Consider the following 20,226-nt stretch of genomic DNA (forward strand, 5'->3'; position numbering starts at 1 on the left):
TCCCCAGCTCGAAGAAGCTTTACTCCAGTGGGTTACTGACTGTTGCAACACGCATCTGCCTTTGAGCAGACCTCTCATCATGGCACAAGGTGAGAAGAATGCTGCAGTGATGAACGCTGAATCATTCAGAGCTTCAGAAGGGTGGTTTGCGAGGTTTTGGGAGAGACATGAACTCGTCTTCAGAAGTGTGTGCAGCGAAAAGGCCAGCGTTGACAAAAGCGTGACCACCCAGTAGAAAAATGTGAAGCTGCTTGAGCACATCGCCGCATATGAACCAAGTGACGTGTTCAATGCAGACAAAACTGCTCTATTCTTCGGAGCTCTGCCTGACAAGACGGTGACTTTCAAGGGGACCCGTGCATTGGTGGCAAGAAGTGCAAGCAAAGGACAACTGTGCTTCTTGCCGCCAATATGACTGGCACGGAGCGCTTGCCACTTGTTATCATCGGGAAGGCACATAAGCCACATGGTTTTAAAAACATCAAAAGCCTTCCTGTCGAGTACAGAGTGAACAGGAAGGCTTGGATGACCTCCGACATTTTTCGAAGCTGGCTGTAGCAGTTAGACCGGCACTTCACGTCTAAGGGCCGTAACATAATTATGGTTGTTGACAACTGCAGTGCAGATAACTGTACAGTCGAACTGAAGAGCGCCAAGGTAGTTTTTTTGCCGCCCAACACTACATGCGCCCTTCAGCTGATGGACCTAGGTATCATTCACTACGTGAAGTCGAAGTACCGAAAGCACCTTCTACAGATAATGATCTTATGCTCAGAAGTTGGAAAGCTGTATGAAGTGGACTTACTCAGTGCAGTGCACATCATCGCCCACGTGTAGAGAAACACACCTTCGCAAGTCATCGCCAACTGTTTCTGGCACAGTGGTTTTATGAGGCTCAAGCATGCGGCAGTAGCCGACGAGGTGTCAGCCGAGTCCACCGATGATGGCTGCCCGACCTTCGATGCTGTCTTTCCCACAGATGTGACCCTTCAGGACTACGTCGTGATTGACGATTGTGTCGCCACGACTAGTCTCCTGACCGATGAAGAAATTATTAATGATGTCACGGGCGCCCTGGAAGACCATGATTCAGACGAAGAGTCATGCGAGGAGGTGCAGTCGCGACCTCATCGCACCTCGCAAGAAGTCATGGAGGCGCTTTTGATATTGGAGGACGTGTGCCTGAGCACTTCCGACAGTTTGCAGGCTGTTGGCCACTTGGAAGAGTTAAGAAAAATTGCGATGTCAGCCGGAATCTGTGCAAAAAAGCAGACGACTATTGCAATATACTTCAGTAAATAAAGGTATGCTTCTCCAACTTGATTTTAATGTTGTTTTTCTCGTTCATTCGTTCATTCGGCACTTGGATAATTCGGAAATATTTCCCGGTCCTGCGAGATCCGAATTAACGAGTGTTTACTGTAGCGATTTGTTGCAGCTCCTCGTAGTGGCCTTTCTCACCTTCCAACAGTGGTTGAAGGTGAGGTGCCCACTGGTCCACCATGCTGGCAAATGTAGCCTCGCCCTGGTTGGGGTCCAGGAGCCAGTTGGCCAGTCGGGGCTCCTCCCAGCAGAGTCTCGACGGGTCAAGGCCGCAGGGCCTGGCCAGAAAACGCAGGGTCTCCAAGACATCTGGCACAACCACTCGCTTGGCAGCTGCCAGGAGATGCGACAGCTGGTCTATCTGTGCGGGTGCCACCCCATCTGCATAGCAAAGGTCCTTTCAGCAAATACAGCCATGAAAGAAATTTCGGCAATGACCATTAGCTGCTTCATCCTCCTTACTTAAAGGGATACAGAATAAAAATCGAAGAATATAGAGAAAGCCCCATAATTGCATTCCTAAGACACGATTGCTATAGTATATAGTCATTATTCGGTTACTTTTGAGCGGATGGCTTTATTTTTGACGCTCTATGAGCGGCCACCGCGTCACTCGCAAAGCACTCCCAACAACAAGCCGGCTTATCTGATGTCACACCTACCCTCAGCACCCGCGGAGCGAACTGACTGGCTGCACAGTTTTGTTTTCCTCATGCTGCGCAGTGCAAAATGCAAAGTTCTAGTGAGAGTGATAGCATGAGCAGAGATTATGACTTCGACTTGGATGAGCGGCCTACTGAACGACCACGAACGACAAAGGCGTATGCCTACGATCCATCTGTGTCGTCAAGCGAAATTCACGACCCGCTGCAGCAGTCCCCCTCCGCGGTGCCGAGGGAGTCTGGACCAGCAAAGTGGTGTTTACACTGTGCATTCCATGTACACGTGTTCGCCTCGAGAGATCAGGGGCGGCATCATAAGTGGAAACCAGATATAAACGCGGTTCCTGCGGCTCGGATTGCAAACTCGCACCTGTCACGAATGAGTTAGCGAGACAACAGGCGCACGCCTCATTGACAGTGTTGCATCCATGGCGGTGTGCCCAGCGTGATTCACTCACGCAAACGCTTTGCCATGTTTGGTTTCAACAGAGCGAGGACGCTTAGGCCTCAGGCTATGCAATGTCAGGCGACGTAAAAAAATTACTCAGCGTTCTGCGCAAAGCGGCTTGCTCCGCCCACTTGGTTGTATATGTTATGGGTAGCTGCTAGCACATAAAACATGAAAGCTACCAATGCACAATACAGGTGCTGTGGGTACACACTGCACAAAAAAAAAAAACAATGTAGAAATTGTTGAAGATATTGACTTGTGTAGACCTCCCTATATCTATGCCAGCGGCACAGGTGTGGCCAGCGGCGTGAGCATAACAGTCGGCTGCCGACTCTCGTGTGGCAGGTGCTTCATGTGCACAAGTAGCTGTTATTGAGAATAGATGCGATGAAGCAATGGGTGAGGATTGAAGCCAGGCATGTGCAGTGACTGAAATGCGCCTCTGTAAGCAGGGAGCGTCTTGTTATTCACGGAGTGAATGACTACATGCACAGCGGTTTCAGCGTCCCGTTGTTTCATCGCAGCCGAGCACTCCTCCCCTTGGTGCAAACGAGATGGCGCCACAAGTCTCATGTCGGTGAATTTTTTTCCGTCAGCCGTCGCTTCAGACGATGCGGATTTCGATTCATTCTGGCAAAATTGGCCAAACAACTGGCTCAGAACATCATACAAACGACAAATTACGGTCAAACGGCACCTGTGCACAAAACTACAGCGTGAACAAGCCAGCGGTTCACGGGAGAAGCATTCATGAGAGGTACACGAGAAAAAGACTAACGCTGCCTGCCGTTTTCACATGCGCACAGCAGACCCTCGGCATTCTGCAACATTGACATGGCTGCTCCACACATCAAACCACAAATCCACGAGATGAAAGACGAGGTTTTCGAACAGCTCACACGAGGAAGCGGTGTGAATAGGATAGATGAACAAAGAAAGCGCGTTGCTGCAAACGTCAACTCGCCCCTTCGCGCACTCAGTGTGGAGGATCGCTCGCAATGGGCCTCGAGGTGGGTAAGCGCGACGTCATATCCGGTTTTGCCGGAGCTTTCGGAGGAGGCCGGTAGGTGCTGTGATTTGAGAAATATTCACTAAAATAATTACTTTTCACTCACTTCTCCTCAGAAAGTGTTGTTTTGGTCACTCTCGGTGCGACAGCTATCACTGGAGACAGAAGTCTCAGCGACAAATTTTTTATTCACTATCCCTTTAAGGAAACTACAAAGCCATGCACAACGAGAATATGAAATATAATGTCCTTCTAATGAGACACATTGAAGCATGATGTCACGAAGTGGCAGCACTGCCACCACATCATGCAAACTCTACTGGCATAAGTTTTCTTGGAAGGCAAAATTATTACGAATGGACAAATTTTCTAGAGTTACTTTGCAAAAGTTAAATGTGGCAAACAGCAAAGAAGTCATCACATATATATTTCAAACATGGGCAGAACTTTCACTGCCATTCATGCATGAATGAAAACTTACTAAATTCATTTTAATATAAGGGGAAGTTTTTTCCCTAGAATCCTTAGCCTCGAAGTCATCTCCCGCCTTCAGCACGAGTTTTGCCTTTAAATAAGGTCCCTGAAACAGTTCGGACAAATTTTGTAGACTCGTAGTGTTCAGCTACAGCAAAACATTCACGCCACATATAAGTTGAAGCATCTCATATTAAGAGAGCTTCGGATGACAAGTTACCCTCTTCCCTAGACATGCTTTTTCTCCTCAACTCGTTAGCCGAGTGGTCGAGGTTAAGGTCCGTCTTCACTGGCTCTGCATCATGATGTGACGTCGTGACATCTACTTCCACTTGTCTTGGAGCCAGCACGCAAAGCCTCTCCAACCTCTCCACTAGCCGCCTGGTCATCGATCCCCAGCTATCCAAGCAGCGTGTGTTGGAAGCGTTCTGTCGCAGCGACGAGTGTGTCTCGTATTTCGGTAAACACAGGCGAGCTGGGTGTTTTGACGGATGGCTGGAGGCATAAACTAAATCCCCTCCATACTGCTATCGCTATCAAGGAGTGGATTTAGTGTAAACGTGAGTGGCCTGATTGGCCTGCGCGGTCCAGCCACATGGCGGCACAGAGCTTAACCAGCCAAACGCAGAGCTAATATTGCTGCAACTAAGTGTAGCATTTTAAACTGTTAAAAAGAGAACGTTTTCACAATCACGCTAATGCTGAAAATTTACACTAGCAGCAAAGTAGAATACACATAGTTACTGCCATAACAGCTCTGTTTGGTTGAGCTCTGTGCCACCAGGTGGCTGTACCGTGCAGGCCATTCCCATTTGCGCCTCCGCACATCTGGTAAAATGCCAAGTCCACTAGCGCTTGCGTTTACCCAAATACCAGACACGCTAAAATCTATTGTGGTAGTAATCCTTTGGCATGAAGTGTCGGCCACAAACGCATAGATGTTGGTGCCGACTGGATACCAACAGCCCGATGGGCTGCAGCCACTCTTCTTGCATGCTGCCTTGCACAGGGACACAACGTTGCAGCTCAATCTATTGATGATTGCTAGATTTGAAGCCCACAACATAACAAGGACGATCCATGGTGCTTGCAAAAAGAAAGCTTAAGACCAACACTGACTGCACAGCTTGCGTCAACATGAGGAATGTCGTAACACAAGCAGACAACACTTGCTATGTGCAGAAAGTGCTTGAGTGATGTGATAGATTGTCATTGTGTATTTTGTTTCTGTTACCTTTTATTGAAACATTAAGCAACATTCTAGCTATAATGAACAACATTTGTTCACCATAAAGCTGGCAAATTTATTGATGATGTGGCCTGGGTAGCCAATGGGATAGCGCACCCAAGCAACGTCAGTTGGGCCAAATGCATCAATTGAGATGGGGCGGCTGAAAACTCGGGGGAGCAGCACCACTGCGATCAATAGCGATGCACATTTTTAATACTTTATAATAAATTACGCACTTTACGCGGAGTGCAATGTTTAAATTTGTCACAAGGGTCGCTTAATGATAAGATGGACGTACCATAACAACTCAGAACAATTGTACAATATCATCAGAATCGTTTCAGGGTCCCTTTAAGTGTGACTTCATGGCAGCACAAATTTTGTCTTATAGTGTGGCTTTATAGCAGCATGCACCGTGACACGGTGAAGTCACACTTAAGGCACCTACACATTAGCGGAAGAACGTGCCGCAAAAGCTGCCTCGGGGCAGCTTTTCCATTCCACGGACTGATTTTCGTGGCTTCCCGCAGCGGAAGGCGAGCCACGAATGCCTGAGACCAATGAGAGCTGCCCCATCAGTGACATGCGTGGAGTCAACAGGTGTCATGCGGACCCACCCAATCGTTCAATTTATACTTGTATTTGGTGTCAGCTGAACCACTTGTTTCGTACTATCGTCTCCTCGCGTCAGCTCTCGCTCGCACTTGTTTTGATTGCCATGGTTTGCGATTATTTTTTACAATGATCAGTCTAAAACCGAGACATCCAGATGGAAAGGTTTTTGGAGGCAGTGTGCGATATCAGATTCTGTACGACAAGACGTACCCCGAATACAAGGATGGGGAGGCGACACCCAGTACTTCATTCTCCTTGCCTTTCGAACAGGGGCAAAAGCACAACAGAAGGGTGCACACCAACATGATTATGATTAGTGGCAACAACGTCATCATTGACATAAGACATAACTCCCCTTAAGGACGAAGAACATAAACACAGCGCTGATATGTCAGCAAACGAAGAAAAAAGCACGCGCCAACTCACACCTATACGCAGAGTAAGAGAGGAGGTGAGATTTTCATGCTGTCATGTGACTGCCACAGCAGCTCGCCACCAGTTGGTGTGATCGCTCTGCTGCAGCTGCGTTTTGCCGCTGCCGGTGCGCCGCGTACGTTTTTCCACTACTGTGTATGTGCCTTTAAACCTTTCAAGCACCCCTTAATTTTGTTGCTTTAAAACTACCACACTCCACATCTTCAGAATCATAAAAAGCGTACAACTGCAAAATAGAAGAATTTGCAATTCTTCAGCGAGATTTGTCAAGGTTACAGAATGTGGACTCCAGAAAAAATTCACGACAGGAACAATAAATATCAAAACATCAACTATTTCATGTCTAGCAAGCTTGAAAAGCACCTATCCAGCCACTTGAAAATTATGCCTGGTGCAATACAATGTCAAAAAACAATAGTAGAAGTAAACCAACTGCATACAACATATTCATACTGAGCAAATATATCCAGCCATCCACCTTCCCACTCGTCTTACTAAAGCCTTTTGCACATTTTATTCAAGTTTGCAGCACAATTCTAATCAGAAGTGTTTCAAGATGGATGACACGCATTTTAAACACATTACTTCCATCAATGCTTTTGCTGTTGGTGCGCAGTCTTGGTGTACACAATTGCGTGCACAGTTAAAGATGAGATTTGCGCTGCCGTGAGGCCACACCTAAAGGCAAAATGCATACATAACCCACACTCTGCATGTTGAAGCTCCCTTCTACCATATTTTATGGTCAGCATTTTGCGTTTTGGATGTGTTAGTAATTCGGTATTTGGGACACTCGCCGCCAAATCTGAATAATCTGCCCAATACTCTTATCGTCTTATACTAGTGTGCATAATTAAGTTTTTTTTCTTGGGTCCCTCGACTGCACCCTTGCATTATTATCGAATACTCACGCCATATGCTACAAGCTTCAATGTAGTTTAGTTTACGAAGTCTCTAAACTGTATTCCCTGAAATATATCCACATCCTTGAGTACATTGCACTTGAGACAACACAATTTTTCATAAAAGGAAGCTACCCGAAAGAAAGGTGAAGCAAGGACACCAACCTAACTGGAAGTAATGTGCCTGGTACTTCCCCCAGCAGACAGCAACACCAGTGGCACATTTGCCGTCAATGAAAAAGGGGTTCTCAGAGGGCTTTGTAACGACCCTCGTACTTCTTGTCAGCCCAATAGATGGCTGCACTTCCATATGGCTCCTCACAGCCAGGGCCATTGCGAACTCCTTCTGCTTCTTCCACTGGCACATAAAGTCCCGCGCAGACTTGACGTACTCCCAGGCAAACTCTTCACGCACTCGGTCAGCCGGCGAGTCCAGCGAGTGATCGCTGCTGTCTTCCGTCGACGAAAAGAGCTCGCCTTCAGAAGCACTCCTCTTGCGACCTTTGGAAGACTTTGAGGACCTGCCACTCCGTTCGCTGTTGGGGCTGCTTTTCTCCAACTTCAAGACAACATTGCCCGGTGAGTCAAAGAGCTCTGACAGTGTGGAGCTTCCTAGAGAACAAATGCCTCCAGAAATTTCGATCGAGCTGGTGTCGGTCGGCAGTGGCTTCAGATGGGCAGAGCCTAGTGGACCGTCACCTGAAGTGCCATTCGCAACAATGCAGTCACGTATATCGTCTGCAGCGTTCTCTATGATGCCTTCAGTGAGTGTCACCCCATCCATGGCTTTGATGGTTTGGCTGTCCAGGACAAAGCTCTCGCTAAGCCTGTAGGAGTCTCTCCTGGGAAAAGGAGCAGTGGCTTGGCTCGTGAACTTGGATGATCTATCACCTTGTCTGCTCTTCAACGGCATCGGTGGTGGGCTCTCGAGCTTACTTGCCCTCGGAACAACAGTGTCCTGAAAAAAGCTGCCACCAAAGTTGAAGGAGTCACTCGTCACTGAAAGGGCCCTCTGGCATGGTGATGAATCGTGCTGAATTTGCTCCTGGTTCTGACGAGATCCCCTAGTCTGCGATCGCAACACTCTGCTGTTGGGCAAGGCAGTGAGTGGCAATGTTTTGCGGCTTGCATGAGCAGTTTTCTGTGCGTTATTCTTATTAGACATTCTAACTTGCGGGAAGAGGTCTGTTGCCTTACAAGGTGTGCAGTTTTTTAAAGATGACGGTAGGTTTTCTTTTTCACCATTCAACATCTGTGTATTGGCCATAGGACTTCCACTCAGAATATAACAGTCGTCATCCTTTGGTGAAGCGGCACGGGGATGATTTGTACCCGGGAGTGTTCGTACCTCTTTACTAACATGGTCCACTGTCGATGAAGATAGTGGTGAGCTGTTATTCTCCCAGAACAAAATGGCGTCATCCAGGTTTGACTCAACGACAGTCCTAGCCAACAATGGTGAGTTCGCAGAAGCTTGTCTCACTTCCATCGGTGAACTCATTGATGCGGCGGGTAAACTGCCAAAGAGTCTATCTAATGTGAGGCGCTCCTCGTCTTCTGAATCGTGCGCTTCTAACTCAAGAATGGCAATGGTTCCGCCTGGCTGTAAAGATGGCCACGGGACTGACATTGAAGCCTCCATGTCAAGAGCATTGTCCTGTCCTTTAGTGCTATGCTCAGAGTCAACAGCAGCTTCTTTTGGTGGGGAGAGCACACTGGGTGACTCTGCATCCCCTTGCCTTGTGTGTGTAGCTTGCTGAGATGCGAAAGCTTGGTGTACTTGAGACGTCGACACAACTGGGCAAATTGATGGACTAAAATTCTGTGAGCGTACAGTTGCACCATTTTCTGTAGTGTCTTGTTGTAGTCCGTTGCCCTGACTTATGCTCGACGAATTGCCAATTTGAGTACCTGCACAGATATTCGGTTTCACTGTTTCTTGAAATTCCTTGTCCTTCTCTGCGCCGACTGCTTGGCTATTCTTCACCAAAGCTGATCCACTAGCTGCAGCAACCTTGTCAGCCCAAGCCACAGCCGCACCCAGGGATCCTTCAACCACTGCTCTTGCCTCGCGCACCAGGATGTCGGCCAGCTGCGTGGTCGTCACTCTGCCATGCACGGACAACTGCCAACAGCGAGACTCCCCCCTGCAGCCAAACGTGAGGCAGATGTGGGTTAGTGCAGCATCTAGTAGCTTGCCCTGGTCTGTGCACTTAGGCAAGCAAAAAGTTCCGAGTACTAGGGCTAGCCAAGGATTGCACAATGAGCGAGAGAAGGTAAGATGGCAGGTGCAACAGTAAACAAAACTAAAAGAACAATAAAGGAAAACACTAGAACAGTTTAGGTGGAGCGTCAGGATATGTGCATCAGGCTGCACAGTGAGCAGCAGTTCAGCAGATGAATGAGTGAGCCACACCTCCTGGGATATGAAACAGAAACTGGGCCAAGAAAAGCTATTACTCTAAATCATTTTACCCTGCAATGCCTAAACGCAGTTCCACATCAAGAAAATTTAGAGCAACATTATTTCTTCCCTATTGCAAAAACCAGCGCCACTGGGACCCAGTGCACCGGATTATGGGCCCAGTGCAGCGCGCTGGACGCTGGGGCGCTGGGAAGGCGCGACGTACTGGGAGGCACTGGCTACTCGTGCGAAATACAGCTCTAGCGCGTTAAATATGCGGTGCCTGGACACCGTATATATTTTTTTGAATACAGAAAACAAGGAAGAGCGCTTTAGTGCAATAAAAAAAAAAACGTTAAAAATAAAATTGCTCTGACAAGGATTCGAACGACCGACCTACACATCCCAAGCCCGTCACTTTACCACCACGCCACGCCATCACATGGAAATTCGTGGGTAATTTGCCATGTCGAAGCCGAGAAGCAGTTTGTTTCGCAGAGCTACGCCTCGTAGAGACATGGTTGATGCGCTATCGCCCAGCAACTAAAACTCATGCCTGTACCAGAAAGAAAAAGTTGCTGTCCGTATTCAGCAGTATGCTTGGAAGTGCCACACCATCGATTTTCACTTGCGATTGCTGTTTTAACTTCGAAGAAAAGTCCTAAATGAACCGCCGACCCGGGATGGTGTATGGCCTGTTACTGCCGATTTTGATAGCCATTTCTGGTTCTTCACGCAAAGGATACGCACCGTTTCCTTAGTGCAGTGATGCCTTTCAGTCAAGACGCCTGGCTAGTCATAGATCTTCATCAGAGAAGCGCGGGCTAGTGCTGGGAGCCTTCGACGATAGCACACATACCTGTGTTTATGACGCGTAACATGTGCGGTCATCGCTTCTTATGCTGGCACTGTAGACATGAAAAAAATGTTTATTTAAGAACATCGATGCAAAAGCTGACATATAGAGTGATTTATCCTTGTTAGATTTCTTGATTCCTGCGCCTAGACACTCCCAGAGGATGGACACGGCGGATACGCTAGGCCTAAGCTTCGGTGGGGAGCGATCTCGGCGCAGGTAGTTGAAATAGCAATCGCAAGTGAAAATCGATGGTGTGGCACTTCCAAGCATACTGCTGAATACGGACAGCCACTTTTTATTTCTGGTACAGGCGTGAGTTTTAGTTGCTGGGCGATAGCGCATCAACCATGTCTGTATGAGACGTAGCTCTGCGAAACAAACTGCTTCTCGGCTTTGACATGGCAAATTATCCGCGAATTTCCATGTGATGGCGTGGCGTAGTGGTAAAGTGATGGGCTTGGGATCTGTAGGTAGGTCGTTCGAATCCCTGTCGGAATTAATTTTTTTTTTTTTTATTGCACTAAAGCGCTCTTCCTTGCTTTTTGTATTCAAAAAATATATATGGTGTCCAGGCACCGCATATTTAACGCGCTAGAGCTGTTTTTCGCACGAGTAGCCAGTGCCTCCCAGTACGCCACGCCTTCCCAGCGCCCCAGCGTCCAGCACGCTGCACTGGGCCCATAATCCGGCGCACTGGGTCCCACTGGTGCTGGTTTTTGCAATAGGGTTGCCATAGAAAGCAGAGTAGAACTTCGTTCATGCGTTTTAGAAAAGAACGTAAGAAAAAACGTACTGACTTGGAAAATGTACGATCAAAAGTCACTAAAAAATTTGACGTACTTAACTGTAGTCGACATTTACGTACTGCAAAGTGTTGCACGAATCGCTGGAGCACGAGAAATTGTTGGGGTTTAAGACGTGCATTGTCCCTTTTGCGGCTTTTGCAAGCTTACGTTTGCGCTACTCAAATTCAGCTTCAGTCAGCAGCTGCTCCAGTCGTGGCATATCGGTGGGAAGCTTTGACGTGCCCACCCGGCACGAATCGTTGCAGCATGAGACGTTGACAATTTGGTGGGGCCCGAGTGATCCGAGACGGATGTTGTTTTCCTATCGTGTAGAGTTTTAAGATGGAGACGGGAAACCAAAATGATATCGAGCTGGCAGGCGATGCCAGGATACAATCCCTACGATGCTGCCAGAGCAAAACACGACATTCACTTCGTGCTGCCTGCAGCATACAACGGCGGCATGTTTACATTATCGCCTATTAAAAGCCTGCGGTACGTTGCCAATAGCACTATGTCTGGTGCACTGTGAAGCAAATACCGTATAGACTGGTGTAAGGGCCGCACTTTACACAGGACCAAACCTTTTAGTCAAAATGGTGCCAGCACAGCCGACGACTACTGTACACCCCAGATCCCCGAATGTAACATTGCATTGCACGCATAGCTCTCACCGTCTAGTAGGGGCATGTGGAAGTGGGTAGTGCACATAAATTTGCCAATGTGCACCAAACGCGATTGTTTCTCTGATGAAAATATTTTTTCTCCAAATTTTAGGCTGCCAAGTTGGGGGTGTGGCCCTTACACGAGTCAACACAATAGGCAAAGATGCTTATCGCAGTAGGGTTGGCAGCAATAGCTGTGAACGCGACGTGCGATGACCTGGGAAGAGGTTTGCTGTTACCAGAATAGGAAACTGAGTGTCCACCGGCGTTTTCATGAAAGATGGGCAGGCGAGTATTGCGGGAGGCACGAGACTACAGTTCGGGCTCACATGTGCCTCGGGGCTTTTCATAATTATATGGGATCTAGCGACTAGAAGACGTATCACACGATCGCAGTTGGCCGATGTGCTGAACATTGGTGCTGAAAGATTGTGCTTCCTAGAACATATTAACAAGTAAAAAAGGAGCTTGACTGTACTGAGTAACTTCTTGCGTTCTCAATCGCAAACATTGACACCAGGAAATCGCATGTAACAGGATCCTATCAACAAGGTTCTACTGGGTATTTGTGGAAAAAAAAACAATGTAATGTTATTTGAGATATAACTTCATTAGCACAGTAGAACCCCATCGATATGTTTTTCAAGGTACCACGGAAAAAGCTTAACAAGCAAATCGTCACAGCAATGTCACAAACAGCTCTTAATGGCTGCCAGTACAGTTGATATCTCAGCGCTTTTATTGTGATAGAGGATGGCATGTGCATGCGCGCATAATTAAGCGACACGAACAGTGTTCTGTGAAAGTAGTCCCTTTCAACTCTTGATATGCTTCAACACAATATCTTGCGTATGCTTCATGGCATAACATGGCTCTATTGCAGCGAAGCTGACTAAAGAGAATCGGTGATTATGCAATGAGCATAAGACATTTGCCAGCCCCAAAATAAATACAGCCCTGTGCCGCAAGAATCTGGCAAAATGTGCGTGGTTCCCAGTAGTATTTCGCAAAATGCTTTGTGGACATTTTCTTCCGATATAGCTGTGCACACCCAGCCACTTGTTGCAATGTCCTGGCCACTTGCTGCAATGTGCCGGTGCCATATTGCAACGTGCCATTGACTTGTTGCAACAGATAGGCTGGCCGCACGACTAAATTTACATTACCGCGGCGTTCAAATACAACGTTGCATGCAGGAACATTATAGAACAGCAGCATATCGAAGGGGGACATAATACATGGGAGTCAATGGGACTTAGGTAGGAAACACGAATACACGACGATGCAACCAGGGAAACGAAACAGTGCAGGACATATCAACGGCGCTCCAGTGCAATGAGCAGCTTGCGAGCCAATGGTGCTCAGCGCTTTAATTCATGCTCCAGAGCCCAGTTCGTAACATGTACCAAGGGTATCAAGGTACCCTTGGTACATGTGTTAGGTACCATGGGTTACCTATCGCCGCAACAGGAACTTTAAAGACATGTTAGTGCACGCGAAAGTCAGCCAACAACATTCCCCCGTAATAAAAGCATGTTGTCGCCCCAGGTGCAAAACCTGCCAGCACCTTCAAAGTGACATTAAAATTAGAAGCACCGCAAATAGTTATACACACAAAGTCAAATCTATTTCACTTGTGCAAGTTCGGACGCAATTTATATGTTTGGATGTTCCTTCTGTAAGAAACAATCTCTAGGTGAAACGCGACAATCTATGAACGTCAGATTACATGGACATCGCGCAGACACAACTAAAGAGCTTCCCAAAGCTGCCGCCGAGCATTTCAACCAACCAGGTCGTAACTTTGATGAAATTAAACTCTACATTTAACAGTCAACTTTCCGTTCTGAACGAGAAAGAAAATACGTACAGAGAATCATACCTTATCCATAAGTTCAAGACATTGCAACCAATAGGCATAAATGTTTCAAAGGGAGTTTTAGAATCTATTCGCTATGCTAAATTTCAAGCTATAGGCAACAACACTTAGTTTGGTTTCTTAATGGTTTTCTTTTCCTTTTTTTTCTTTCTTTTCTTCTTCTTTGTTTTTTTCCCTTTGATTTAGTTGTATTGTTTCAGCATATGTTTCGTTCTTTTTTTTTTCTTTTTGCACGAACACTGGTTTCTGCCACTCCTTGTGTTATCTCTTTCAGGGATATGATAGCCCACGACCACCAGCGAAACAGGTAAAACAGGGCTGCTGTGCACGCTGTTGACACGCCAGCTGTCACACGGGCGTTGACATGCGATGGACAGATGGCCGTGTCCCTGGCCTTGTGCACAGCACTTTTTTATACTCAGTTCGACCCCCTCGCCACTAACACACTTTCGCTAGTTGCAACACCCACCCGCGTTACGCCCTCGCCCCTTTAGAAGAACGGCACCTATATATACTGTGGCGAGGAAAGCGTATGTCGCCTTCAAGAAGACAAGTCCACTTTTCGAAATGTTGGCTCCTGCTCTTACCTTATTCTGGTTTTGCTCATCGTCTTCAATTCCCATCTCCCGCCTTCCCCGTGTTTTCCCTGGATTTGTGGAGTATGACACCTAGAGCGGTAGCCGTACGGTCAGCGCACTCTGCATTGCATGGGGCAGCACAAAAAAAGTGATATAATAATAATAAAGAAAGAAAGAAAGAAAAAACGTCTATGTTATCATGAGTTCCTCATCGAGAGCTGTTGTACTGTCAAACTGCAGTATACCTTGGTTTTTGAACTGGTTTATGTTGGTGATCTGACTTCGAAGCTAGCTCTGCACTGTATTGACAAGTCAACAAACCTTAATATAGTGTCCATAGTGCACTGTGGAGTGGAGGAGCATTGAGCCCTTTCCTGACTATCGCTGATGGGTTAAGCCTCGCACAAGCCTATTTCCACATGCCCAGTGTTGCGAATTCGCAACATACTGAATAATTCACGCCTCCACATTAATGTACAGAAATTACAGGCTAGTTTTAGTCCTTGTGTGTTGTCCATAGATGGCGCCTACATTTAAAATTTTTGATTGCCATTTGGAGGCAATAATCTGAATGAGAAGTGCACGCACACAGAGAAAACTGTGCTGTAGTCAAGCATGTGCGATTTTGCGTTTTTCTGCAGTTTTCTACTGATAACGATATGAGAATGGTTGTACAGTAAAATTGTTTTTTGTTCTCTTGCAATTCAACATTTATTCTTACTACTGTAGGCCCTATGGAATGTCGATTAGCCATGAAATGGCTGGAGTGTCGCTATGTTGCGCCTTTTTTCGTACTTCCGCGAGTAAGTGGGAAAGCACCATGTAATAAGTAACCGAGTGGAATAGGAACCTGATTCGACAGCACTGGTGAAATTAGTGTGAGCAGACAGATTGTTGACACCTGTTGTTGTGACACTGGTGGCGCTCTGAATTCCCAATTTCACAGCTTCTGCTGCAATGCAACATTCAGGGTATGGCTGTGTATGATGATCGCATGCTTTAATTTTGAGCGTGAGTGCATGGCTTAGAGAAGGGCTTCAACGAATTACAAGGTGGTGAAACTCGCCACGGCTGTATATTGGCTATGGTGTTGGGCTGCTAAGCACCAGGTCACGGGATAGAAGCCCAACCACGGCATCCGCATTTCGATGGGGGCAAAACGCGAAAACAACCATGTACTTAGATTTAGGTGCATGCCAAAGAAACCCAGATGGTCCAAATCTCTAGAGTCTCCCACTACGATGTGCTTCATAATCAGATCATGGTTTTCACATGTAAAACCCCATAATTTAATTTAATTTCAAAGTGGTGAACTCATTTTATATAATGAATGTATCCTTTTGATGGATAAAGTCCACTGAGAACATGTCTTTGACAGGAAGGAGACAGTGATGACAGAAGCCTTAGCAATGAAGAGTACAACGAATATGCACACATATTTCAAGACACAATGTCTCCAATAATCACCTGTGACGCGTTCTCTGCGTCTCTTCGTTGTGATTGTACCATTGCACTACATCATATCATTAAGAGGACCAGGGAGATGAAAACTGCAGTTGCTCGAAACGCTTGATTCTTAGCAACTGAAAACATGTAATGAACAAAATTATCTTGCACGGAGAAATGTGATAGGGTGCAGTGGCAAGGATCTACCTGAGAGTGAGAGGGTGAAAATTCCAGTTGAATATTTCAGGTTTTTCCATTTGAGCAGCATGTTGTATATATACTTCCAATAATTTGACTCCTGTTAATTAGATATTTTGGTTAATTCGATCTCAGCTGAAGGCTGCGGGTGAACCTGGACCTCCTGATTTGACCTTTTATTGCTGGCGCCGACTGAAGTCTGTGTGTGGTGCAGATGACCACACGAAGCAGTGCTGAGTGCCGTGATGCGCATTCCCTGCTTTTGTCTGTTGCGCAGACTGGTCTTATAGTGAGTTGATGATAACCCACATAAACCACCTGCCATAAAGATGGGAAAACACTCCTGTTTTCTGAAAGGAAACTGGAATGGAATACTTTCTAAGCAATAGAAGGTTGCCATTAAGCACAGTATGGTCCACTATTAAACTGGAAACCCCCGTTGGTATTTAAGACAACTTTGCCATTTCTGCAGCTTCAGAGGGAAAAGAGCACTTAATCCTATTTAACAGACCTTCCACCGCAAAAAAAAATCTTTTCCAGACCTTTGTATACGAACTGAGTTATCAGTGCTGGCATACTAGTTTGAACTTCCCTTTAGCATGAGTAGAGCATATTATGTATCTCAATTCATGGGTACCTAAGTTACTTATAGCTAACAATATTCTTGTTAAGTAATGTGATTTGCCTCCTGAGCATGTGCAGCATCGTGTTTTTTGCCCAAAATTTGGAAGCGTAATAGTTTGTGCAAAACTTTGATATTCAATATTCAATTCGATATATGGCTTTCTTTTTATTTAATTCAATATTTAATTTGAAATCTACCATTTGGCATTCGCACAACACTAGTTCCTTCTGTCTTGTTTAATTCGACCCCCCTGATAATTTGACCAATTTCGTTGGTCCTGTCAGTGTCAAAATAATGGAAGTAGACTGTATAACAGGAGAACGGTAATACACCAAAGCAGAGTGGCAGAGGAGGGGTCTCATGAAGCCAGTTAAAACTTCAGGCATCAGGATGAGCATGCAGCATGCAGTAGTTACAATAAAACTTGGTGCTGGGCTAGCTGGTGATGCATTCTTTAAAACTGATGGTAGCGCTAAAAAGGACGAACACACTACTATTAGTGAGAACGGAACCTGGCAGCAATGTGTCAGCCGCTTTCTACTCTGTCAGCTTAAGTCTATAAAGGTGAACGATCCCTTCCTGACAACAAAATCCCAAGAAGTTACAAACTTTCTCCAGAATAACTGCCGTGTCGGTTATGCTTTCTCTGTGGATGTGGAGGATTTATTTTATTCCGTCCCTCAACCTGAACTTTTAATTGCTGTGAAGGAGACTGTCGAAAATTCAGGCGAACTCACTTTTCAGTCCACAGCAGGAATGTCTCGATTTTTTTAAAGCTTTTAGAATTTTATCTAAGTGTCACTTTTATCCTTTTTGACAGGCAGCCTTTTCTGCAGCGCAATGGCATTTGTATAGGGTCTTGTGTTGTACCTATCTTGTGCGACATCTTTTTAGCTCATGTAGATCGCCTTTTGGATTGACATTTTATTGGAGGCCCGGTTTTAAAAGTTTTTAGATATGTTGACGATTTTTTGATCTTTTTATAAGCTCGTAATGACATTTCTTTTGAAGATTCTGTACGACAGGTCTTAAGTACTTTTAACGACCATAGGAAAGGCCTGGCTTTTACCCATGAACTGCCACAAAATGGCGACATAAGTTTTTTAGACCTCAGGCTGAGGATAACTAAAGGACATACCTGTTGGGTGTATTTCCCACGTGCAAAGAAAGAGCTTTTGCCCTATGAATCGTCTCATTCAAAAACCGTGAAAAGAGCAATTGCACCGCTCTGCATGTAATTGGTGCTTGAAAAGTCCTGACGAAATGCGTTTTAGCTTTGACAATCAGGTTCGCAGGCTTTGGCCGCAGGCTTCCCTTGCTCAGTCCTTGTAGCAGTCGCTGAAACCCTCCTCAAGAAATTTGGTCCCTGACGAATAAAGGCTGCACATGAACACGTGAAGACCAAACCTGAGGTGATGCCTTACATGCATAAGGTTTCACAGAACCTCAAAAAAGTGGCCAGCAGGCACAATGTGCCGCTTGTTTTTTCTGCGCCAAACAAGTTGGCAAAGCTGTGCCCCCGCATCTGCGGTGCATTGGTTCAAGTTTCTGACTCGGTAAAGTACCCCGGGCGGTCACTATTTGATTGTTTATTTTCTGCCTAATCGTTCGGGGGTGGGCTCAGTTGCGACAGATTTGTTCTTGCTGGGCACAAGGCCTGGAACATAGATCTGCACTTTGTTATAGCTTGTAGCAAAAATGCATTATTTCTAGTAGCTCGATTACTCTATGAACCATCATGAAACTTTCAGCTTCGAACATTCGTATGCTGTCGGTTCAGGCACCGTCACCCATGCTTCGGCGCATTGGTTCAAGTATGCACCCGTTCACTTTTTACCGATAAGTTGGCGATAAAGTTAGCGAAAGTTTGCATGTGAGCTGGGGCAGATCTGTGTAGATAACGTGTGAGAAACTTGCTATATACTAAGAAGCAGCACTACTCCCTTTGTCACCATATAACGAGCGGTACTCACATGTGCAGCCACTCTGGGGGTTGAAGTCCTTTTCTTGGAGGCTAGCGCTACAGCACTGGCGGATGAGTGAATATTTTAAATCCTGGACGGTAGCCGCACATTGCAAAGAGCTGGCAACACAGGCAGTCCTTACGTAGCAGCGGTCCGTGAACTTGGACGCACAGATTAATTCCATTCCTTAAAGGGGCCCTGAACCAATCCTTGGGCTTTGTGAAATAACATAGTCTGCGGATAGCATGCGCTGCTGTGAACAGCTCAGTCAAGTTTCACTGTCGTACGCGATGCGCAGAGCTCGCAAGCGGATCGCAAAGTCACCTTCCTCTCAAATGCTCTCTTTTAAACAGAAGGCCCTCTCCTCACTCTCTCCTGGACGCTTTATTTCGTCATTCCCTTAGATGGCTGCTATTGGCCAATAGCTGACATCAAGCTGCGGTCGGCTACAAGCCGTAGATACTGCAGCTCGCTGAGGACAACCGTGTTTAGCTAATGTTGAGCGGGTCGTAGGCACCAAAGGCGGAAGTTGTGCCATCTGCATTAACAGCCAAAATGAAAGTTCAGCTGTGCGTCACAGTGACATTTAGTAGAAAGCGGAGCATTGTGGGCACACCCCACTGTGCCGTAGTGTTTGCAGTGCAAGTTATTGAAGAAGGAACGGGGGCACGATAGAGGCCGTGTTTGATTGCCAATAACTCTGCTTCTGCTGCATACATTGAAGTACTTTTTGTGGCAAATTATTTCTGAAATAGCCTATTTTCACATCATATGCCTTTTTCCACTTCAATAAAAAGTGGTTCAGGGCCCCTTTAATATGGAAGTCGCAATTTTTGCAGCCAAGTACTGCACATGTCTTCATTCCATTGTTCCATATTTTGCAGTATGAATGGAGCACAGAGCTTTAGCAAAGATCTAGTAGCATTTCCTACAGCTGACTGCACAGAAGCAGGGCAGAAGAGGTTATGGTTTCATATTCGTGCATGTTCGCTCAAGAAACATGCAATGTGCCGCCAAAAGCGCCATCTCGTTTCTCTTCAGCAAACTGCTTCACTAAAAGGGTAAACAGAAGAGATGGTTTTCATGTGCTCCAAGTGCAATGCCCATCTCTGGCCTCAATAAACACAACAGCTCCTTCTTCAACGTTCATCAGCACTTGAGACCAGTAAGACCAAATTTATGTGTTCTCCAAGATAAAAAGCGTTTCCTAAGACCAGACATTATTTAGGTACATGCCTGCCTGAATAAATGTTCAGCATTAGCCAAAGATGGACCAAATGCACAGTGTCGCGAATTTGCGACATACAAATTTTGAAAAATGCAGCAGTGCAATAACGTTTCCCAGTGTAGTTTCTTAATATAAGGGCAAAAGCCAAATACTAAACCACCAAGTTCAATATCTTTTCTCAATTGTAAAATAAATTGGGCATTGCTGGATGAAAGGTCAAGGGCAATAAAATTTCAGTTTCGCGAAATTCGTTATAAACCAGTACTATGTGCAATCACAGCAATCTTGGCAATGCTGCTGGGCAGGTAACTGCCTCATTTTTTTATTAGCAATGAGCCCTTTAAAGGGGCCCTGAACCACTTGGCACTTTCAGACTCTGGCAGACTCTGGGAATGGCCGTGGTGACAAGGCGCCACTGCCATTCGAATCAGCGCATTCAAAACTGTTGAAGAGAGCAATTGCAAACCTTTGTCTAACAAATGCGCTCAAAAAA

The 20,226-nt window shown here is 46.1% G+C and overlaps 1 protein-coding gene across 4 annotated transcripts in view; it reads right to left on the minus strand.

The window, feature by feature from the left end:
• Positions 1 to 20,226, minus strand: part of PolQ (DNA polymerase theta) — a 241,147-nt gene that overhangs the window by 81,582 nt on the left and 139,339 nt on the right. For all 4 annotated transcript variants that reach the window (XM_070522614.1, XM_070522613.1, XM_065438973.1 and 1 more), the window contains 2 exons: positions 7,268 to 9,249; positions 1,462 to 1,704 (listed from right to left, as the gene is read on the minus strand). In XM_070522614.1, coding sequence (XP_070378715.1) covers positions 1,462 to 1,704; positions 7,268 to 9,249 — 2,225 coding nt within the window. The remainder of the gene's footprint in view (positions 1 to 1,461; positions 1,705 to 7,267; positions 9,250 to 20,226) is intronic.

The sequence above is a fragment of the Dermacentor albipictus genome, chromosome 7 (assembly GCF_038994185.2).
Source record: "Dermacentor albipictus isolate Rhodes 1998 colony chromosome 7, USDA_Dalb.pri_finalv2, whole genome shotgun sequence".
Taxonomy (NCBI): Eukaryota; Metazoa; Arthropoda; class Arachnida; order Ixodida; family Ixodidae; genus Dermacentor; species Dermacentor albipictus.